The sequence below is a fragment of the Apteryx mantelli genome, chromosome 2, assembly GCF_036417845.1.
Source record: "Apteryx mantelli isolate bAptMan1 chromosome 2, bAptMan1.hap1, whole genome shotgun sequence".
Taxonomy (NCBI): domain Eukaryota; kingdom Metazoa; phylum Chordata; class Aves; order Apterygiformes; family Apterygidae; genus Apteryx; species Apteryx mantelli.
In genome coordinates this window covers 55,683,456-55,703,662 of record NC_089979.1, presented here as the reverse complement: position 1 = coordinate 55,703,662, position 20,207 = coordinate 55,683,456, and the positions used below count along the sequence as shown (strand labels likewise).

General features: G+C 37.9%; 1 protein-coding gene across 6 annotated transcripts in view; it reads right to left on the bottom strand.

The window, feature by feature from the left end:
- The window catches only part of PTPRM (protein tyrosine phosphatase receptor type M), a 504,474-nt gene that overhangs the window by 316,328 nt on the left and 167,939 nt on the right, over positions 1-20,207 (bottom strand). For all 6 annotated transcript variants that reach the window (XM_067290684.1, XM_067290685.1, XM_067290688.1 and 3 more), the window contains exons 3-5: positions 17,433-17,698; positions 5,932-6,010; positions 2,955-3,070 (exon numbers count right to left, since the gene is read on the bottom strand). In XM_067290684.1, the coding sequence (XP_067146785.1) occupies positions 2,955-3,070; positions 5,932-6,010; positions 17,433-17,698 (461 nt within the window). The remainder of the gene's footprint in view (positions 1-2,954; positions 3,071-5,931; positions 6,011-17,432; positions 17,699-20,207) is intronic.

Sequence of the window (20,207 nt, the reverse complement as noted above, 5' to 3'; positions counted from 1 at the left end):
TTTACCAGAAAAATGTAAGCTACTGAACTTAAAGTCTACAGCTGAATACAAGTTGAGGGGTACTGTCTGAAAGAGAGAACTATAGGAATGAAATCCTGCCACTACCTCAGTCGGTCAGAAATATCACAGCTTCAGCTGGCTTGTGATTTTACCCAGGTGATCTGTCTGTACTTCAGACTAACAATATGAATCTGAAAAAAAATGGTAAGTACTAGAAATCATTTGGGAGCAAATTATCTCTGGATTTTTTGGTATTGCCAAGTCCAGTCAGATCAAAAATCCTGGTATGGCTTACATGAGAGAAAGGCCAAGAAACCCCTGATAAAATCATTATCTCCTTTTGTCATCACCAGGAAAGGATGGTAAAAAGGGGTTAATATTACTGATGGACAAACCTGGCATATCAGAGCATTTGCACAGCCTGTTTGTGGTACGTCTACAACCTGGATCCCTATTACCTAAGTGCTAGCATGAATTTTTCCACACTACGGTACTTGTTCTATTCCAGCTCTAGTGTGCCTAAGAACCTATTTAATTAAGATCTTTTTATAACAGATTATTGGACCTACTGCTACCAGCAGCCAAGGGATCTTAAAAGGGTCCATTTAATTCCAGTCATATGACATAGACAAGACCACATTTTCTGTCAGCTATTAGAGGTAGATGCATTGTAGTCATGGTCCTGCAGGAGAGTCATGAGATGCTACAGCAGGCGTTTATCAAATTCCTCAGTATCACACCAGGAAACCACATGGTCTCGCATGAAACGATAGAGAACTCCTGGTCTGTGGTCCTTTTACCCAACAGTGATCTAGTACGCTAAATACAGTTAATTCTGTTGAAAATTGTATCACGGAAACTTGTAAATCTCAAATACTAATAATCTTGAGATGCAGCGTTAAAATGTGGCGCTGTCTGATCATTCTTAGTTTAAGTAGCAGCAGACATTTGTGGTAGCTGGCAAATAAGTACAGGAATGAATCCAAACAGTTCAGGAGATCCTGTCAAATTTCCAAAAGTTCGTATACAAGGGAACACCTGGAATTTGCACAATCTTAGATCTATTACCAACAGGGAGTTGCAGTTATACAGGCAGGCTAAATAAACAGTGGCCCTGGAGGAAGCAGAAACTCCTCAAAAAGTAATTGGCAGCAGTTCTTCACCACTTTCTTACCCTTTATGCAGAGAGAAAAAAAAATCTCCTTGTAACCATGCATAAACAAGGAATGATTTAATTGAGCTCAGCAAAGATATTCTAGAATCATTACTGCTAAGAAGAATAATTTCATACTGAATAAAATCTAGAGGGAAATTTAATTTCTAAAATAATGACATTCCAGCATTGCAAATAATTATGTAAACGCTATATTCCATGCGAAAAATTCAAAGGCTGAAATGATACTGCCAACAAATCTGTGCAAAACTGAGTGGAATCAGAATTTCATCATACAGAATTCTACTTTCAATTTTACAAGAGAGTGTTATGCAACAGTTCAAAGGCACTATAAAGGTTATTACTGATGAAATAACAACCTATTATTTTCCCATAGTTGCTAATCGCTTTTCATGGTTGCAAAATCATTCTTTCAAAAAACCTCAGTGAATTAGAAAAGAAAGGATTTTAAATCTGCTAATTCAACAGTGTAAAACTGACCATGTAAAGGGCTAGCTGGTTAGAAAAATGTCAGCCTTATATAAGCATAAAGGTTGAAAATACCCATACAATACGCAATAAAAATGAAGATTTCCACTGCCTTCTACTGAAATTCATCAGGCTCTTTCTAGATAAACAGAACAGTTAATCATATATATTTATACACATAAATATCTGTCTTCGTTTTTCAAGTGGTTTTACTCATTTGTTTGTGCATTGGTTTTCTTGCAACTTTTCAACTTTTAGCCTGTCCCACACATTTAAATCATTTCTGAAATCTGCACACACCTGATGAAATTTTGCACCACGTGCAGTGCAAAAGGGAAACAATACTAAAGGTCTAAAATTGTTTGAACAACAACAACAACAAAAATACAGAATTTCATCTCTCTCTCCCACCTGTTATTCTTCAATTTCTCCTATCCCTCCCTCTCCATGCACTGCAGTTTTGTCTGACTGATTTCTTTAGACATTGTTTTAAGCAACATTATTGCCATCTAACAGACAAAGTCCCAGGTCTAGCATGTTACTTTTCACATATGGAAAGCATGGAGATCTGGGGGTTGGTATTTCCCTAATGCAAAGTCTAAACACAGACTATTGTTTGTAGTAGAGAACAGACAACTTTGGAATGAAGGCAGCCAAGACGGCGGCTAAATTTGCATGTCCTTTACTAAAACAGATCAAGGAAGATGCATCTGTTTGATACACAGTTACACATATGGATAAGGAAACTGTTTCTATTGAAAGAAAAGGTGAAGATCTTTAAATCAAGATCTAACACCTACCTAGAAGTTATATTATTGAATAAGCAAAAATTATGGGTTCACTGAATATGTGTAAGATAACACACAAGGTTACATCTGACTGCCATAATGATCTTCTCCAAACTTAAAAAGTTAGAAAGCTATTTTAGTAGAAAGTACTAGCCTAAAAAAAGATAGAGACAAGCCAAGAATGTCATTATGTATAATGTTTCAGTTAGCCAGAGCTGGTGCCAGGAGAAAGTGATGTGCTCTTCCTTGGGGATTTAGCATGTACTCATGATCTCCACAGATAACATAAACATTACCTTTATTTTTAATAGTACACCCCATTGAAACAAGAGAGGAAAATCTTCCAGTATCAGTTTCTACAAAAGAACACATACTACACAGCAGTTCAAAGACACTAATCTAATATTGATAAACAATCCAGACAACTCTTTTTTTTTTCTTCCATGTTTTACATTCCTTTCAGAGTGGAGAACTTCCCTCTTCTCCCCTCAAAATCTCAGTCTATTAGGAAAGAAAGAAATTACCTGTAACCAGAGCCTGTCGCCTGTATTTGTTCTACCATTGGCAGTGCATTGAAAAGTAGCAAATTGCCCTGCATTAACTTCCACACTCTGAAGACGCAAGAAATGGGGAGTTTTTGCTGTTGAAAGAAAAAAAATAATGAAGTTATGTAAAGTGGAAGTACCAGTTATGATTAATACACTAGAGCACATGAAATAGCCCTGCTTTAAAAGGTTCAAATGAAACATTGTATTTCAGGTTGTTTTAATTTTATTTTTTATTCCTTTGTACCTGGGAAATAGCAGAAGAGAAGGGTGCTATTTTATTGTTCCTGCTGTGCAAATTATCTTAGCTCAGTATCCCTCTTGCAATAACACTCTGTATTAATAAGTAATTGATGTTTTGAACAAAAACATATTAGATACTTACACTACCAACTAGACAAACAGTAAGAAGTTAAATGATGTTGTCAGGGAAACAGGTATCTCTTTTTAACTAGGTACAGTTTCTATAGAGGAGGTCCTTTAGAACTGTAGCCTACCAAACAGCTAAAATGCTAATATAACACTTCTCAACAACTACAGCTATATTCTTTAAATACAAGTCTTTCCAATGACACTGCACAAAACCAAAACATGATGTGCTCTTCATACCAATACTTATTTTCATTTACAATAAGAAAATGCTCTCAGCAACACTGAAAGCAATACAGCTGCAAACAACCTAACCAGTGAAATATCTATCTGAACAAGAACTTTGTCCACTGGTGGAGGAAAGATAGCATGCTTATTTTTGCCTTACTGGAAAAAGTCAACAAAATGAGACAGAAAAATGTAGAAATTTGATACAGAGAATTATCCCAGAAAAGGCAGTATTCCCAACCATTCAAATCTTATTTGAGTTGAGGGGAATTTTTGCACTGTCTATATTGGCAGATAAGCCAGGCTTTGAACACTGCTTTTAGTCATGGAAATGTTAGTACTAGCAATACACTGACAAACTAAACATACACTTTCTAGCAGAGCATCTAAACTGTTTAAAGTGTTGATGATGTTTTCTTAGAAGAGCTTATCGCTGGGGAAATTGAAATTTTGAGGAATATATTAAACAACCAGCTACCACAATTCAAGAAAAATGGCTAGCTAATATCCAGCATAAGGCAGTATAAGAAGGAGGAGATGGAATAAGATAGCCCAAATTAATATCTCACCACAGGAGGAAATGTTGTCATGATTAATGTTCTTATGGCAAAGTCTAACAGACATACTTTTTTTTTTCCCCCCCACATCTGCTTTTAACCCCCACTCAGTTTTTCCTCAATCTTCCTCAGCTCTGGGAAAACGAGCCTTTCTGAATTACCAGGCATGGCCTAAGTAGAAAGGGGATTTGGATAAACAAAGAAAAAGAACCCCCACACCCTTTCAGTTCTTCATGCTTGTGACTTGCCCTCTGCTTGCACACTGTCCATACAACCCGGACAATGTTTAGTAAATATTTTCCAATTCTATTTTTGTTTGAAAAGTTAATCCCTCCAAAAGTATTTTTTCTAGCAATATCTGTACAGAATTGAAACAGAAAGAATAGCATTATGAATCTTGCTAAGTTTTTGACATGAAGTAATTCTATTCCAATATTCACACTTTTTTTCAATTTTCTTGTAGAGAGCGTAACTGGTTTGATGTCTTAATTTCAAGATTTTAGTTACCTTATCAAAGAACTGTTTCATTAAAGCTATTAGATTTCAACATTGTCATGTTAGCACCACACATATATGGGGTATAATTCAATCTCTACATTAATAAGAGCTACTTGCAGGTTTTGAGAATTGATCAGTAGAAATGTACAGACTAAACCCCTCAAAATCTGTGCAGATAAAATTATTAAGCTGATAAAATGCTGCTTTAGACTTATCCTATTGAATTGAAGATAGAAATTCAAAATGCAGCTTAAACACAAATACTGTCTAACAACACGAGAGCCTTCCGTGTTTATTAGAACTAAGTGAATCAGAAATAACAGAGCTGCATAACTGTCTTCATATTTGAAGAAATTTCTGTGTCTTCTTGCCAGTAACACTAAAATCGTTTTTATGAGGTGCTTTAGTATTAACCAATAAACCACTTTTTATTTTAAATGACAGTCTTGCTTACAAACCACAAAGAATGCATGCAGGTGCAGTACGTCATAAGAAGCAGGTGAACAAATACACAGATGTTGATGCCTTTTTCCCTGCTCAGTCATTTGGTCAGTAAGATTACAACCCACAACTCAGAATGTATGATTTTAATATGTCTTATTTAACAAATAGCAAATACGTGAAATAATCATAGCTCATTTAAGTAGTCCGTTCAAAGATACCATCTAGATTATTCCATTAAAGCTTTCATTTACAAGGTTTTATTTTGTCATCTTCTTTAAAAGAGCTATTAGATAGTTAAGTATTACACAGCCTTCCTTAGGGAACAAGGAAACATATGTGAAGCACAAGGGAGTAAAAAAGTGCAGAAATCTAGCCATGAACCCAAAGCACAATACTGGGGGAAAGCGCCCTAAGCAATCTTGCTTAGCAAAGTCACAGCCCTCAGCCAGCTGAGTTTCCTTCCTTACAAGCTTTGGAAAAAAGTCATATATATTCAGTTCTTGCTTTGTCCATCTGCTCTCACTAATGCCTCAGCCTGTGGCTGCACTGAATTTTTGGTGCTGACAGAAAGCTGGTCAACAAATTGTCATGATTTTTGTTCAGAAGGAGTTGTTAGACGCCCCAGCCAGGGACTGATCCTCATGTCAATCGCTGTACACAAGCTGCATACAAAAACTTGTCTTTAAAGCCAAGAGGGTGCAGTGCTCAAATACTAGCAATACTTCATATGTACTCAGCATAATTTTACAGCAGTGACATTGTTTTCTGACATTTGCCTTATCCTTTGCTTTAGGCTTATTGAAGCATAGTGCCATATTCATTTTGGAGGCCTGGCTTAAAAACAGCATATAGGTACTTACTGCATGGATGTCCTAAAACTTTCACTTCATCAATAGCCACATATCCAGGATGACCTGAAGTGACCACCTCAAAAACAACCTGAGAAGTAAAAAGAGAATTTCAGTTAGCAGCTTTGTAACCATGAAAATATAAAAATACTGTGTTATAAAAAAAAAAGTCAATGCCTTCAACATTTTGAGAACTACTTGAAAATGAAAGACAATCAAAAACCTTCAAAATGTGTTGTTCTTAATAAATAGGGATGATAATATAAATCACATTTTTTAATGTTTATACCATGTTTGGAGATTTACCAGTGTGACCACATATAGTTCACAATAAAAAACAACCAGAAAACACCCCAATATTGTGCCTGCCAAAATAGTTACTTAATAATCACCTGATGTGTTAATATTTTATTTTGGATTCTTTGTCTTACAGAGCAAAAACCTACTTCTATTTAATAAGTGACACTTACGCAGTATACAGAAATTTCTGCAGTATCAGAGACATGCATACCTGTTTTCATGAGTGTATTTTCCACGCTCTTGATCTTCCACCTACTGCAGTGAAATAAGTAAAGCAGATCCATTGGCCACGGTTTGTTTAATGGCTATAAATAGGTCACAAAATAAACAGACTGTTCTTGTCATTTGAATTAAGCACACTCAAAAGTAAACCTCTCCAAACTTTGGCAGCCTTAACTTTGAACAGCCCAAGAATGTTTATGTGGAATAGAAAAAAATATGCCAGTAACATTAGCAGGTACATTTTCAAAGCAATGCACAAGAAGTTCATGCTCAAATCCAAGTTGTGAGGTGTTTTTTTAATCCTTCTCTTTTGCTTGAAAATTTAATCCTAATTGCCTCTAGTAACTATTCTCAGGAAGCACACTGAGGAAGACAAAGTTTAAAAACTATTTTTCACATATATGCTATACTTGACCTTGGAATAGATGCAAAAGGACACTATGTACCATATCCTTTACTGCGATTATTTCAGCAGAAAGAGAATGATACAGAATGCAAACATGTCACAGGGATAACATACAGCCCTATAATATTAAATCACACTTTTCTGCTACTGAATAAACACTCATAGAATCACTGCTTCTGAAATTAAAACAAACTTTGAGTTGAGTAAATACTTCAACACCTCTTCCCATCTCATATGCCTTGGTTTCACCCAGCCCTTTTAAGTCTTGTTTTAAATTCAGTCTCTCAAATTATTATCTCATCCTCCATTATCTCCTTACCACACAATTAAATCCCTCTCTTATAATTCCTTTCTAGATCTCTCTGATGCAGCCTTTTATTGAAACAATCTTCACAACAATCTCCTGTGAATTCTTCCTACCTAAATATAGCTTGTTTATAAACCTTTGCATATTATAAACTGTTTTTGAACTCTAAGTGTCTTGATCGCTTCTTTCTTGCCTCTGCTTTCTGCCACCTTTCTCTTTGCTCCATCAGTGAATATTCATCCACTTCTTCTCTCCCAGATAGCATAGTATCCATGCTAGATTCTCTCCATTTCTCCTTCTCAATCTCACTGGACTGAAACCTCTGTAAATGTGGCTTTAACTTTGCAACGCTGACAAATAATCTAGTTTTCATTCTAGTTCTGTTTCCTGTTCAAACAAAAATTTCAACCTACAGTACTAATGCTGCCTCCCTGGTGAACCAGGCAACAACTGCAAAACACAGGATGGCAATGAGGAAAGTTCAAAAGGCACCAAACAATTTTTGCAGAAACAAGATCTGCAAGAAGTGGATTGCTCTGTCACAGGCCCCAGCCTGTGGCTTTCTGAACCTCTGGACTGACTCTGCTGGCACTCAAATTTGATACTCCTGATCCACAGCAACAGAGTCGGGGGCACGTATCTGGCGCCCAGCATTCAGTATAGCATCCAGAGCAAGCCCATTCAAAATTTCAAAGCATCTCTTTCCTACAAACAAGAGAGGCTTTTGGTGGAACCAGCCTTAGGAACTATTTTGGGAAAAATACACAGAGTAGAAGTAATAAATAGCTCTTAACAAATAACTTATATTCAAAGACCTGAAAGAGCCTTTCCAAAGAAAATCATCATTACCCTAACCTTAACAGCCTTGAAATGGAAATACAGAGACATAAGTAATTTGCACAAATTAACCTGATGGTAGCTCTGATGGTAGGTGCAAGACACAGAATGCAACTCCCCATTTCACACTGAATTTTGAAAAAAAGATCTTGGAGTAATTCTGTCTATTAACAAACGTAACAGTATCTTTCTCTGTTCTTGGGTTTGTATGTTTTCAGTTTGCGTTATGTTCTGTGAAAACATGGTTATACTGGTGCCCTGGAGGAAGGAGACTGCTTCATTTCTTGGGAAGCTACCAAGACTATTCAGTCGTCTGAAAGACCGTAGGGCAAGGGAATCGTGGCCTAGTCCTGGGAACCTGCCATTCCCCGCAGGGAATGTTACACCCTGCTGGGATGTTACACCCCGGCAGGGAAGGGCAGGGAGCAGCCAGCCAGGTCTCAGAAACAGGGGAAATGTCTCCTGGGGAAATATGCTGCCACTAAGGAAGTCACTGAGTGAACAAAACCCAAGCACAGAGGCAAAGACCTGCCTGTAAAAACACAGAAGGCTGGGGGAAGAGCTGTCTCTCCTGCCTTCCCTAGTTGCTTTGAGTTTTCTCCATCAAGAAGACAAAAATATTACTGCCCAATGTTTTAACAGGGTGTTTTAACTAAAGAAAATGTTGCATAAACATAAAATGTTGCCTTTTCCCAATAATTGCCTGACTCCCAACAACATCAAATACCTGAACTCCAGAAAACAAAACAAAACACAAACAATACCTATTTAGAAGATCTTGAAATATTTTTTTGATTCCGTAACTGGGGAGCTTAGAAGCCAAAGGAGAATCTGTAGCAAAGCACTTTCTTACTGCAATGCGCTCACAGACAAACAAAGCTGGCAGATTCTAAACACTAAACAGTTTCTTCAGCTCACAGGCAGAAATTACAACCTTGAAATAACTAAATTGGACATATTTATGACAACAGATGAAGACTCAATGACTGACCCAAAATATCCTGCCCCATCTCTAGACAACATACCAAAATGTCATTACCACAAATAAGCCAGACAATGTATCAAGAGACTGCCAGCTGCACATGCTATTAAATTACAATTATTGTCATTAAAGAGTGCAAGTTCCAAGGGAAAGTAATACAAGTTGAAATACCATCAGTTTAATCATGCTTCCATTAAAAGCAATGGTCAAGCTGATATCAACTTTAATGGTCAGAAGTTTGGGTCTTTCCTGATATAAAACATGCATTTTTCAGTAACTGGAAAGAGACCCTACAGCCAGTAGTGACATACCATAGCCAAAAAGACATCACTGGTGTGCCTTATACTTTATTTATTCAAGGACATGGCACGTACTACAAGTGCAGTAATATAGTTTCCATTCTGAAATGAAAGTTCAGGCTCTGAAATACTATTATCTTCTGCATCAGAATCTAGTCTTGTGTTTTATTTGGATTAATAAATTAAAGATTATGGGCTAAAAGATAGGACCATTTTCCCCTTTTACACTAAAAAAGGAATTTGGTCCCATGTATGACACATTTCTGAAAGTCCTACTAAGGTAGTGCACACTGTAAGAAACTGCTCAGGAATGGACTTAGAAACACACTTCTGATAACTCATTCACTGAAAAGTTTATACTCAGGGCTGTCAGGACTATTCACAAATCTGGATCAGTTTCGCTAATAGTTTCACTAATAATTTCACCAGTAACAAAAGCCAGAAATTTAGTGTGTGTCCGTTTTTTTTCCATCATTTTGCATTTGAAGAGTTGCTGGGTTTGAAGAATTTAACTTTTCTTTTACTCTAGACTCTAAACTTTGTATCTCATCACAGCTGACACAACATCTGCAGGCAACACATACGACTGCAGTCAAAATAAAAACAACAGTCCAGAACAGCAAGCTGGGCAACCCTTTGATTTTCTGGCTATTATTCTGTCATCTTATCAGCCAGGAAACAACCGGTTAAAACACTGACTTCACTTGCTCACAAAAGCCTCCACCGAACGTGGGCCTGAGTGATGTTTTACACCACACTACACCTCACGCCTGCCAAACAGGAAACAGGGAAGCGGCTTAACGCTGCACTGTCCCTGATCCTCCCTGCTTCACTGAAGAGCAAAATTAGCTTTTCATTCCTGCCATTTCCCCTTTCTGTGTATGAACAAAGAAACAGGGTTTGCTCGCCCTCGTAAATGCTTACTGCTGAAAATGTGCTCCTCGAGATAACTTGTCTGTTCCCAAGAACAATAGAAATAAATAGTTTTTGTTACTACACAACCTTGCTTAGTAAATTCCTGCCTTTGTTGTTGGAAAATTACAATGCCTTCAGCCAAAAGGTGGACTGTACCTAATATAAACACTCCCTACTTCACACAGCTTAAAATAGCACTCTGAAAAAAGAAAAAAAAAGAAAAGAAAAAAAAAGGAGTATTAAGTAATCTACTAACATAAGGCTATAACCCCCACTACGTGCAGTAACTCTGCTGAGATTCCTTTAGTTATATATCCCACACCGTCTACGGCGCTTACTGCCTTTCCTCACTTTCTGCTGTATTTCCCACATTGCCCGTCTTTGGTTTTATTTTACACCAGGGGTTACAAAGGTGCTAGGCACAGTCTTGCTCCAGAAAACAGGCAGCGTTTCGGATCGCAGGGGCTGGAACTCTGACTTGTCCGAAGGCTGCTTGGAGGATTGCTGGGGCATCGCCGCAGCTACTGCTACGGGTGCCTCTCCAAAGCCACGTCATGGACATTTCCAACCTGGTCCTTCTCAGAGCCTGCCAAAACCTGTCAGAGCTTCTTTACTTGTGCCCTCAGCAGCGTTGCCACACGTGTAACATGGCCTCAGCAGTGAGAGAACAGCACCTTGCTTGTGTGACAAAAAGCATGCACCTCATTACCCATTACAAATGGACATTTTTAGATTGTTGGGTTTTTGTTTCTTTTAAACTTAGGTATGTTGTCTACCCTGGCCCATCTTTCTCAGAATAACTATTCCTAAGCCAAGCAACTCAATGATTTGGTAGTGGTTAAAAATGTAGTGCATTTCAAAGTATCTTTTGAGGGGTAAGTGCAGCTTAAGAACCGTGTGTGTGCAGTATAATGCAACTCACACAACACATGAGCGTGTGAGCGTGACCTTTACTGCACAAGAAGCTTAATTCGTTGTCCTTCCTGATGACTTCAGTACATGATGTGAGCCAAACTCCAAGTACAGCATGTACACAGCAGGTTAGGAAATAAATGGAAATTTACGCTGAGATTTGAAAAGGTAGCTTGGATCTACTGCTTCTTATTCCCTAAACTCCTAATTTACAAGGGAAAGTGTCAGAACGGTAAAGGGTAAAGCTCATCTTAGCGTGAAGTGATAACATCCAACTCCTTTGTGTCCTTACTAAAAAAGGATGCTGGAATTACCCCATTTTCTCATTCCAGTTACATAGAAAATTATGTTTAAAGAAGGTGCAGCGGCACAGTCAGCAGCCTACTCCACTGGAAGGTATTTTTAATTCTTTCAATTCCATTTTTGAATTTTAAAACTGCAGTGTTTGTTGTTTGATTTAATCAAGATTTGTTTCAGCTCACTGCTGTTATGTCTCACTCCCAGCAAATTACAAAGCAAATAATTCAAAATATAAAAAGTGATAGGGGCAGCGCGGAACTTACAGTGGTGCTGCGCCAAATTGCCTGCTTGTAGGGGGAAGAGTCGGGAACACATGCCACTCACCAGACTCAACTCTGGGGTGGTGTTTCACATACTGTACATTTCTAAAACTGCAAATGCTTCAAAAAATAAAATATATTTCAAATACTATAAATTGTTCTGAGAATCATTAAGTAACCTGAAAAAATTAGAAAATCCAAAATGAAACAAAAACAACCCTGAACCCAACGTTTTTTCCTCTTGCTAGAGGATCCAAACTAGGAAAAATCAAAACATTAAAAAGAGAGGGGGAAAAAAAAAGAAAAACTCTCCCTTCTCCCCTCCACATACAGGAACAGGCTTCGAAGACTTACTTTTAGCTCAAAGCACCAATTTTAGATCCTTTCAACCCACGGAGACTGGTCCCCAAGAACCTAACAAGCTCACCACTACCCATAGAAATCCACATAGCGTTTAATCCTCTTTTTCTGTCTACATCCTAATTCTATTTTAATAAGGAGGAGGGTGAAGGCCCTTGTTTTGTTTTGCCAGGCTGTCTCTAACGGCATGATAAACCCCTTCATGCTCTTGTTAAAGGTGCACCAAGTAGACAGTATTTCAGTAAAGCAGACGATTTCTCCTGTGACCAATGATCCCGTAGGGGAGCACTCCTAAAGGGATTCTCTAATGCAAAAATATGACTGGTTCCTGTAGAAATATCCAAGCTACTTTGAAACAAATAGCTCAGAGACCAGGAGCCACAGCAGAAGAGAACAAGCTGTGTGGATTATCTTTGTCCTTCACAAAATGTTTGGCAGCTTCAATCTCTGTTACTGCAACTCTACTGTAATCAGTAGCTGGACTGCAATGTAGACATACCCTAAAGTCAAAGGCAGATGTTAAGCAGTATCACTTAGAAGATCATTAATTAAGGAATTAAATATATCTTAATCACCAGAATACATGAAAATTTAAGTTTAAATGAGCAGTAATTAAAGTACTAGTAGTGTTCTTACATGCAGGTTATCATTGTGATTTATATATCTAGTACAGCTTCCGTACAGGGTGAAAACTACACAAATAATTACTTTGTAAAAAGAAAAGCGTACACTAAAAGAAAATAATTACTTTTCTCAGAGCCTATACTTCTAAAGAGTCAATTCTAAATGAAAACCCAACATGAAAGGTATTAATAAACTTGAATAACTATGGTGTTACAATAATAACTGTTAATTATTAAATCTTTTGAATGTTTTGCATGTATGTGTTAATAATACATGGTTTAAACAAACAAATCTTTAGATGTTGGATTAAAATCAGATTCACTCCATGCTACACAGCCTAATTTCTATTCAGCTACCATTAGTGGGAGTTATTTTCCCTACATTTTTCATGAATCAACAAGAAAACAGATTAACATCACTGTGTTTTTAAACATCCTGAATTGTATAATATTGTAACTCGGAAATGTTATCATATAATTTGTCTTAAGGGGTTTGTAGTATATTTTGGTTTTATTTTCAGCTGGACACCTTGTAGGTGTCCTACTAATGGAATGGAATGGAATTATATGGCAGTCATGGGTATGCAGATGCCTACAGAGATATACAATTTAAAACAAAACAAATCATACAATTACATTCTTTGGTCCTTTCATCTACTAATGCAGAGTATTTTCCTGAAGATTATTCATCATTAAATTGCCAACCTTCATACATGAAATGTTAAAAAGGCTGCTACCATTTCTTAAACAATCTTCTCAGCAGAATCTTCCTGATTTTGTTCAATATGATCAGACTGCCTCAGATAATCCCTGGGGGAAAGTCTTGCAGATTCTGGAGATTATGCAAGAAATGCATAGATTTCTGCCAAAAGATCTAGTGGTTTTGAAATCAAAAGGATAGGAGCTCAGAAACAGAACTGATGTCAGATGGGTCCTCTGCTTTCTCCCATCCACACATTCAGTGATCCGAGCTCTCACCTAACTTGGACACATGCTCTCGCAAGATCCACATATACACTCTCTCCTTCTCCTTCTTGCATTAGAAATCTCCGAGAGAACAGAGGCCACCAAAATGGAGATGATCGACTATAAGGTGTCAATATGGAGACAAAGCTTACTCAAGAATAAATTAGCTTATTTACGTTTAAATCAGTGAAGCCACACTATTCTACGCTGATTCCTTGGACACCCAAGCGTATTACTAGAGCATAAGCCATTTTGGCACATCAGCTAAATTGCAGTACTTACTCAGATATAATCTAAGATTGTATGCAGCAAATGCAAGGAAAACAATTTACTGTAGTCCTTAGTGAAAGAAGGATAGATTACGTCAAAATATCTATATTTGCAAGGGCTAAGAGAGAGTACATGGTGTCCATTACAGAAAGACACAGGTGTCTGTTACATATCAGTTGATGCATGGTAATTTGATAAATTGCAGTACCACATCCAAGCATCTGAACCTGCAAATATGGGTGAACAGCCCAGATTTCAGCTCTCTAGGGAGAAGTGAAATAAGAAGGTTATCTTTCTACTTCTATGGGCAAATATCCATATTCCTCAGACATCAGTTAGAGGCATCATGCTGTTAGAAATCTGACACATTATTATTAATATTGATAACACATTTAAAACTGTGTGAGCTTGCCTATACTTTTATCAAAATATTAATTTAGCTTCAACTTACTAGCTAGAGAGAGTCAGGGCTTCTTCTATCAAAACTCCTCTGTCTACTATTTTGGTTCAGAGCTATAGTGAGGCTTTGTAGCATATCCCTTGATTGTCTTTATTTACTGAGTGCTGATTTGGTTCACGGAGCAGCTCTGCTGCATACAATCCAGACTCCTTTCAGAAGAACCTAAACTGGAAGCTCCTAAACTGAGAACCTCCTGCTTTTTCAAGCATCTCCAAAACATGGTAAAGCCTTGCAGTGCAACAGAGGCATCTAAATCAGTGCTTGCCATAAATCTGTTTTGTTGGCCACTCAGTTTAGGCTAGCACATGGGATTCGTGCAGATTGCCATGGCCTGTACACCTTCCCTCATAATCAACTACTTGGAATTCCTGCTGATACAAAAGTTTGCTTACATCTCCATCTCACACGCCAGGCAATGATATAGCATATTAGGGATGCAGCATTCTGCTAGAAGCAATGGCCTCTTGATAAATGTGACAGAACATCACCTTTCTCCTACTTCCATGGCAATCACATGATCCATGACTGATCCCCTGCTTGCAGGCTGCCCACAAGAACTGCGAATAAGTGGTTCTGTACTACAGATGTTGCGTTTCTGTGAACCTCCAGTCCCATGAACCTGAAGTAGTTGCCCAGAGCCATGCAGAACATCTATGAGAGATGTGCACGGCAAGAGGAGCAGGACTGCACCACTAGCACTCCCCTTGCTGACTGACTGAGAGTGAGTGGATGTGTAGTTTTTTGCTTGCTGGTACATGGAGAAAAGAGCATTTCATGCCTGACTGCTCCCGCGGCTGATAATACCTTTGTGTTTTAAACAGATAGGCACACTTCAGCCTGGAATAGTGAGGGAGTAGACCATGTTCCTGACATGAGTATAAATCAGGGTGTCCAGACCACTTGCAGAGAAGGCAGATGGTTGTGTACACAGCTGCCAAAGGACCTACCTGGTCCTTGCTATTCCAGTCAAGATAGAAAGGCTCTTTGGCATCACTGGAAGGCATTCTCAATGTTGGCATCAAGTCTGTCATGTGCAGCTCACAATCTTGCAGTAAGGTGACCAAATACAAACTGCACTTTCACCGTGCAAGAGGTAAAGGTGTGGCTAAATCAGGCAAGGACTCTGTGATGAGGATATGGTCTCATTTCCTGGAGATGCAGGTGATATGCAGCTTCTCCCACATTGCTGAGGAGCACCTGAACTCTGCTAACAAACCTGCCCATCCTGAAAAGGGGCCAGTATCCCCACTGAGCCATGGGGCCATTCATGTATCATGAGTCCTCTCAGTGAAGCCTGCTGAGATGTCCATGAAGTGGATCCTCACCATCACCTCCATGACAATTAGCTGTGGCAATTCTTAGCCACTTTGGGCAAAGCACTGGATGTGAATGTGGATCCTGTCAATACAGGACACAACCCAGGAACACATTGTTGGAGGTAAGAGGAACTAGAGGATGATCTCAGAGATCTCTGTCATCACTTTGTCTACAGTGCAACTGCTTACCTGAAACTGGTTAGCCACTAACAAGTAGGAATCATTGGTTGCCAGGCTTGTGAGCAGTCACTCTCTTAAGCAAAGGTACATGACACATTGTTCAGGGATCCTGAACTTTTGTACAACAATGACAAAGTTGTGGTGCCAGCTTATAGCAGAGCAACTTAATAGCGCACTCTTGGATCTCTAAATTTTGCACCCACTGCTGGTTATCCCACATTCCAAGGACAAGATGGACCCAACACTGCAGGCTGATCTGTTGGACCAGGATTTTTCTGCCAATTGTGTGTGATTGCTGCAAAGCAATCACAGTGGGAAGGACTCTAGGAAGTTATTCAACTTGCTCTTTTCCTTAGAGAAAAAAGGGTTCAAAACGAAGGGCTTCAATTCACTGGAGATGTCCTCACATATCAGCTGCTGCAGCCAAAGAAAGAAGTCCTCCACAACCCCCTGGATCCGCAACCTTGCAGCAGACATTGCTAAATTCATAATGAGAGCATGGAGTGGACAGCAAACACCATGGTCACTCTAACAGCATAAGCAGGAACAGAAACAAGGCTCTGCCATGTGTGACACTGGCGGTCAGGGCAATGTATGAATTGACTGCTGTACGTATGTATGTATGTATGTATGCTGTCATCCCCTGCATGAGATCCACACAGAGTACTGTGAAAGGACAACACTGGACTTCCTAGGGAGGCCTGCAGTCAAAGAATCTCTATTTTTGGGAAGCTTTCCTTTAGAAAGCTTCAAACCATATGCATAGTGACAATGTTCAGCAACAGAGACCAAATTCAGTCCAAACCAACTTTCCAAACTATGAATAAAGATGATGAGAGGACCTCAGCAACAGCTTTGATCTACTGGTCTGCTCCTATTTTACTGAGTTACTTACTCATGCAGACATAGCCTATATTTTCAGGAGAACAAGGAAAAAATTATTTGAACTATTGTACAGCACTAAATGACTGTATGATCTGTAAACTTTCCTACAGAAAAGCAGCATCCTAAGGAACTGTCAGATGAAATTCTCACTAAGTCTTTAGGACATAATCAGAGGAACATTCCTATGATAGCTATTCTTATATTATGATTAGTATTGGATAGAATGAATGAATATTGCATTCAAACTGAGGACTCAAACAAAGGACTCTGCTGGTTCTAAAGTAACAAGTATTGCTGATCTAAATCAAACTTGAACACTTGACTGCAACAAAATCTATTGGCATTCAATTCCAGCGTCCCTAATGAACTGAATGTATGAGTGAATTCATTATAGAAAAACAGAGGTAATTGACTGAAATCAGTGGCAAAATTTCTAAATTGTTTCAACATTATTATTTCATCTACATTTAAAGCATGTGTGTGTGTCTGTATACATATATATCATACACTTCGATAAATGTATGTATACATATAAATACAGACATACATATATTATATATAAAAACAGACACCTGGCATCATCTGAAAGAATATAATTAAGACAAAGATCAGCATAACATACTGAACATCCTGTTTTGATTTAAAGCCAAAATGATGATTAAGAACCAGGCGCCTATTATAAGAAACAAAATTTCATAAAAAGTAAAACATACCTGATAGAAATTAGGCCAGAAGGTGCTAATTGCCAGTTCTGCTCTGTTCCAAGTACCAGTGGTAGATGTGTTCCAGACTGGGTTACCAATAGGGCCATCATTGACTTTCACATATACATTCAAAGTGCCAGGGCTAGATCCACTCTTGCTTGAAACATAATAGTGGAAATCAATACAATGTGTATCATTTTCTTTTAGATGAGGCAGCAGCAGGTGAGCTTTCTGTCCAGCAAATCTCCCAGATGTATTCACTAACATGAAAGATCCTGCAAAATAAAGTCACTGTTTCAATGTCTTCATTATTTTATTTTCCCCTCCTTAATATGGTGATTTGTAATTACAGTTTAATTTTAAAAAGTCACTTTATTTTGCTTCTAATAATGTAACAATAAGTTCAGTGACCACAATGTGTTTCATTGAAGTGTACCATTGAAATAAATCAACTTAGAGAAAAGATGCACAGCTAAAGAGTTTGAAGGGCTGAACAGTCATTTCATTAGAATAATACAAATTGTTTTCAAGACAATTGTTGTGTTGAACTAGAATCCTAAACCCAGAGTAAAGAATTCCACTCATATATATACTACGATATCATAGAAGGAAGAAAAATACAACAGGTTAACTATTTTGGAAAGAGGACAAATCAACAAAATACATGGGATATTTTAAAGCATGTGTTTTTTATAAAAGTCTAAAAATGAATATGCTATAGATGTACTTTGGGATACATGCATAGCTAAGTGCTTTTATAAAAATAAAGCACACATTTCTCAAACAGATATTAGGAAACAACTTTTTTTTTAATTGAATGGGTAATGATCCCTCTGAATTTCAATGAGATGCAAACTCCTAAGTCATTTCTTAAAACAGAATGTAGGTGTTCAGAGAACTTCAGTCCAGACCTCTATCTTAAATAGGTTTAATTATTCAATAATATAGTTTTGCAGTTACCTTAAATTATTTATCAAGCATAATGCCTCATGAATTTTCTTTCTAGAGAAAGTAACTGAGTTTCTGAAGTTGACAAAGACTGAAATGAAGTGTGATACAAAGTAATCTGAACATTTTACTACTTAAAAGCCATTACTGTATACTAAAACTATAGACTGCTAAATACTATAACATATTGGGACAAATCTTTATGCATTAGCTACATAAGCAGAAGTCACTGAACAAGCTTTTCCAGTTAAAATGTTCAAAAACCTCATACAACATAAAATAGACCATTATACATTTAAAATTCATTTGCATTTCTGGGGCTCCTCGTACTGGCTTCAGGTACACTCATAAGGAAAGCTTTTGTTTGTTTATTTTAATTTAGCAGAAAAAAAGTAATATTCTTCCTAGTGCTCTTCTATCGAGGGATTGGTTTCTATGAGTTTCATATTGCACTATATTCAAATCCTGATCATACACACATCTGCAACCATTTATTTCTTGCTGCGTTTCAGTAGTCTATCATGTAGGAAGGAGAGAGAGGCACAAGCAGGAGAGAGAAAGGTAAATCCCAGAATCCTGGATGGGGCCGCCAAGAGGCGGTGACGTTCCTCCTGCCCTCTTGGGAAGGGCGCAGCAAGGACGAGCTGCTGCTCTTTCTGCAGGCTTCACACACGCGCTCCCCCTGCCGCAGCCTGTCCAACAGCCCCCCATACTTGCAGCCCATGCCCCGGCTGGTTTTGACTTGCCATGCCACCATCTTCAGCACTTCGGTTAGCACAAAATTAACTTCTGCAAAGATGTAATTAAGGAGAAGACTCCCGTACTTATTTTCATGCATGGAGAGGAGAGCAAGCAGGTTAGTAGCTTTCAGCCTTCTCAGTACTTTCTTCAGTATGATGATTCCTGAATTATTTGTGGTCTTGGGCTTATTAAAGTATAAAATTCATATGAGTTGGAATTTTAGCTCCTGTTGCTCAATGTTTAACTAGTACACTGAAAGGTAAAGTATGAATAGGCACACGGCTGGAACAACAGTTAGTCCTGTTTTTTTTTTTTTTTAAATAACACATTTACCTTTCTTTATAACACTATAAAGAGTTTAAAATAAAACCAAAGAAAATATACTTGGGTACAAAGGGGAAGCAAATAAATTTTAAATTTAGCCACATAGATGTTTGCTTGAATCACAAAAAAAACTAATATTCCTTCCATCACTTAGGACACGCACTGCTGTTCAATTTGTTCATAGATATTTTAAATGTAAAACTTTTGAAACATTTACAAGTGCTTAATGTATCAAAACAATGCTTATAGCATTTATGACTTCATTAAAATTAAATGCCAAGCGTGTTTATATCCTAACACACAGAATGCCATGGAGAAAAGGATACCTTCTTTTCTTCCTCACCTTAACACTGCATGCAAGCATAATCATCATAACCCAACCAATTTTATATTCAGTGCTGTTAAGAATCCTACAGCCCTTGATAGAAATATATTTTTAAGAACCATTTCGCTTGTGATGTCCTGAATAACATAGTCTGTATTTATACTGCACAACTGAGCAACGTGAATAACTATCAGTGGTCTTAGAAAAGGAGTATAGTCAGCCTGTTTTGAAAACGTGCCTACAACTCCCTTGTTGAAAGTGAAAAAGTACAAAAGAGCTTCTCTAACCAAAATAAATCTTATGGCCTCCATTTAAAGAAGTAACGTGATTCCCTTTTGTAAGGAACGGAAATCTTTAATGAGAACAAAATTAGATTGCGGTACATTATTTAGATGTGCTATTTTAATTTTCAGCTACAAATGATCTGGCAAGCTCTTCCTAGCTCA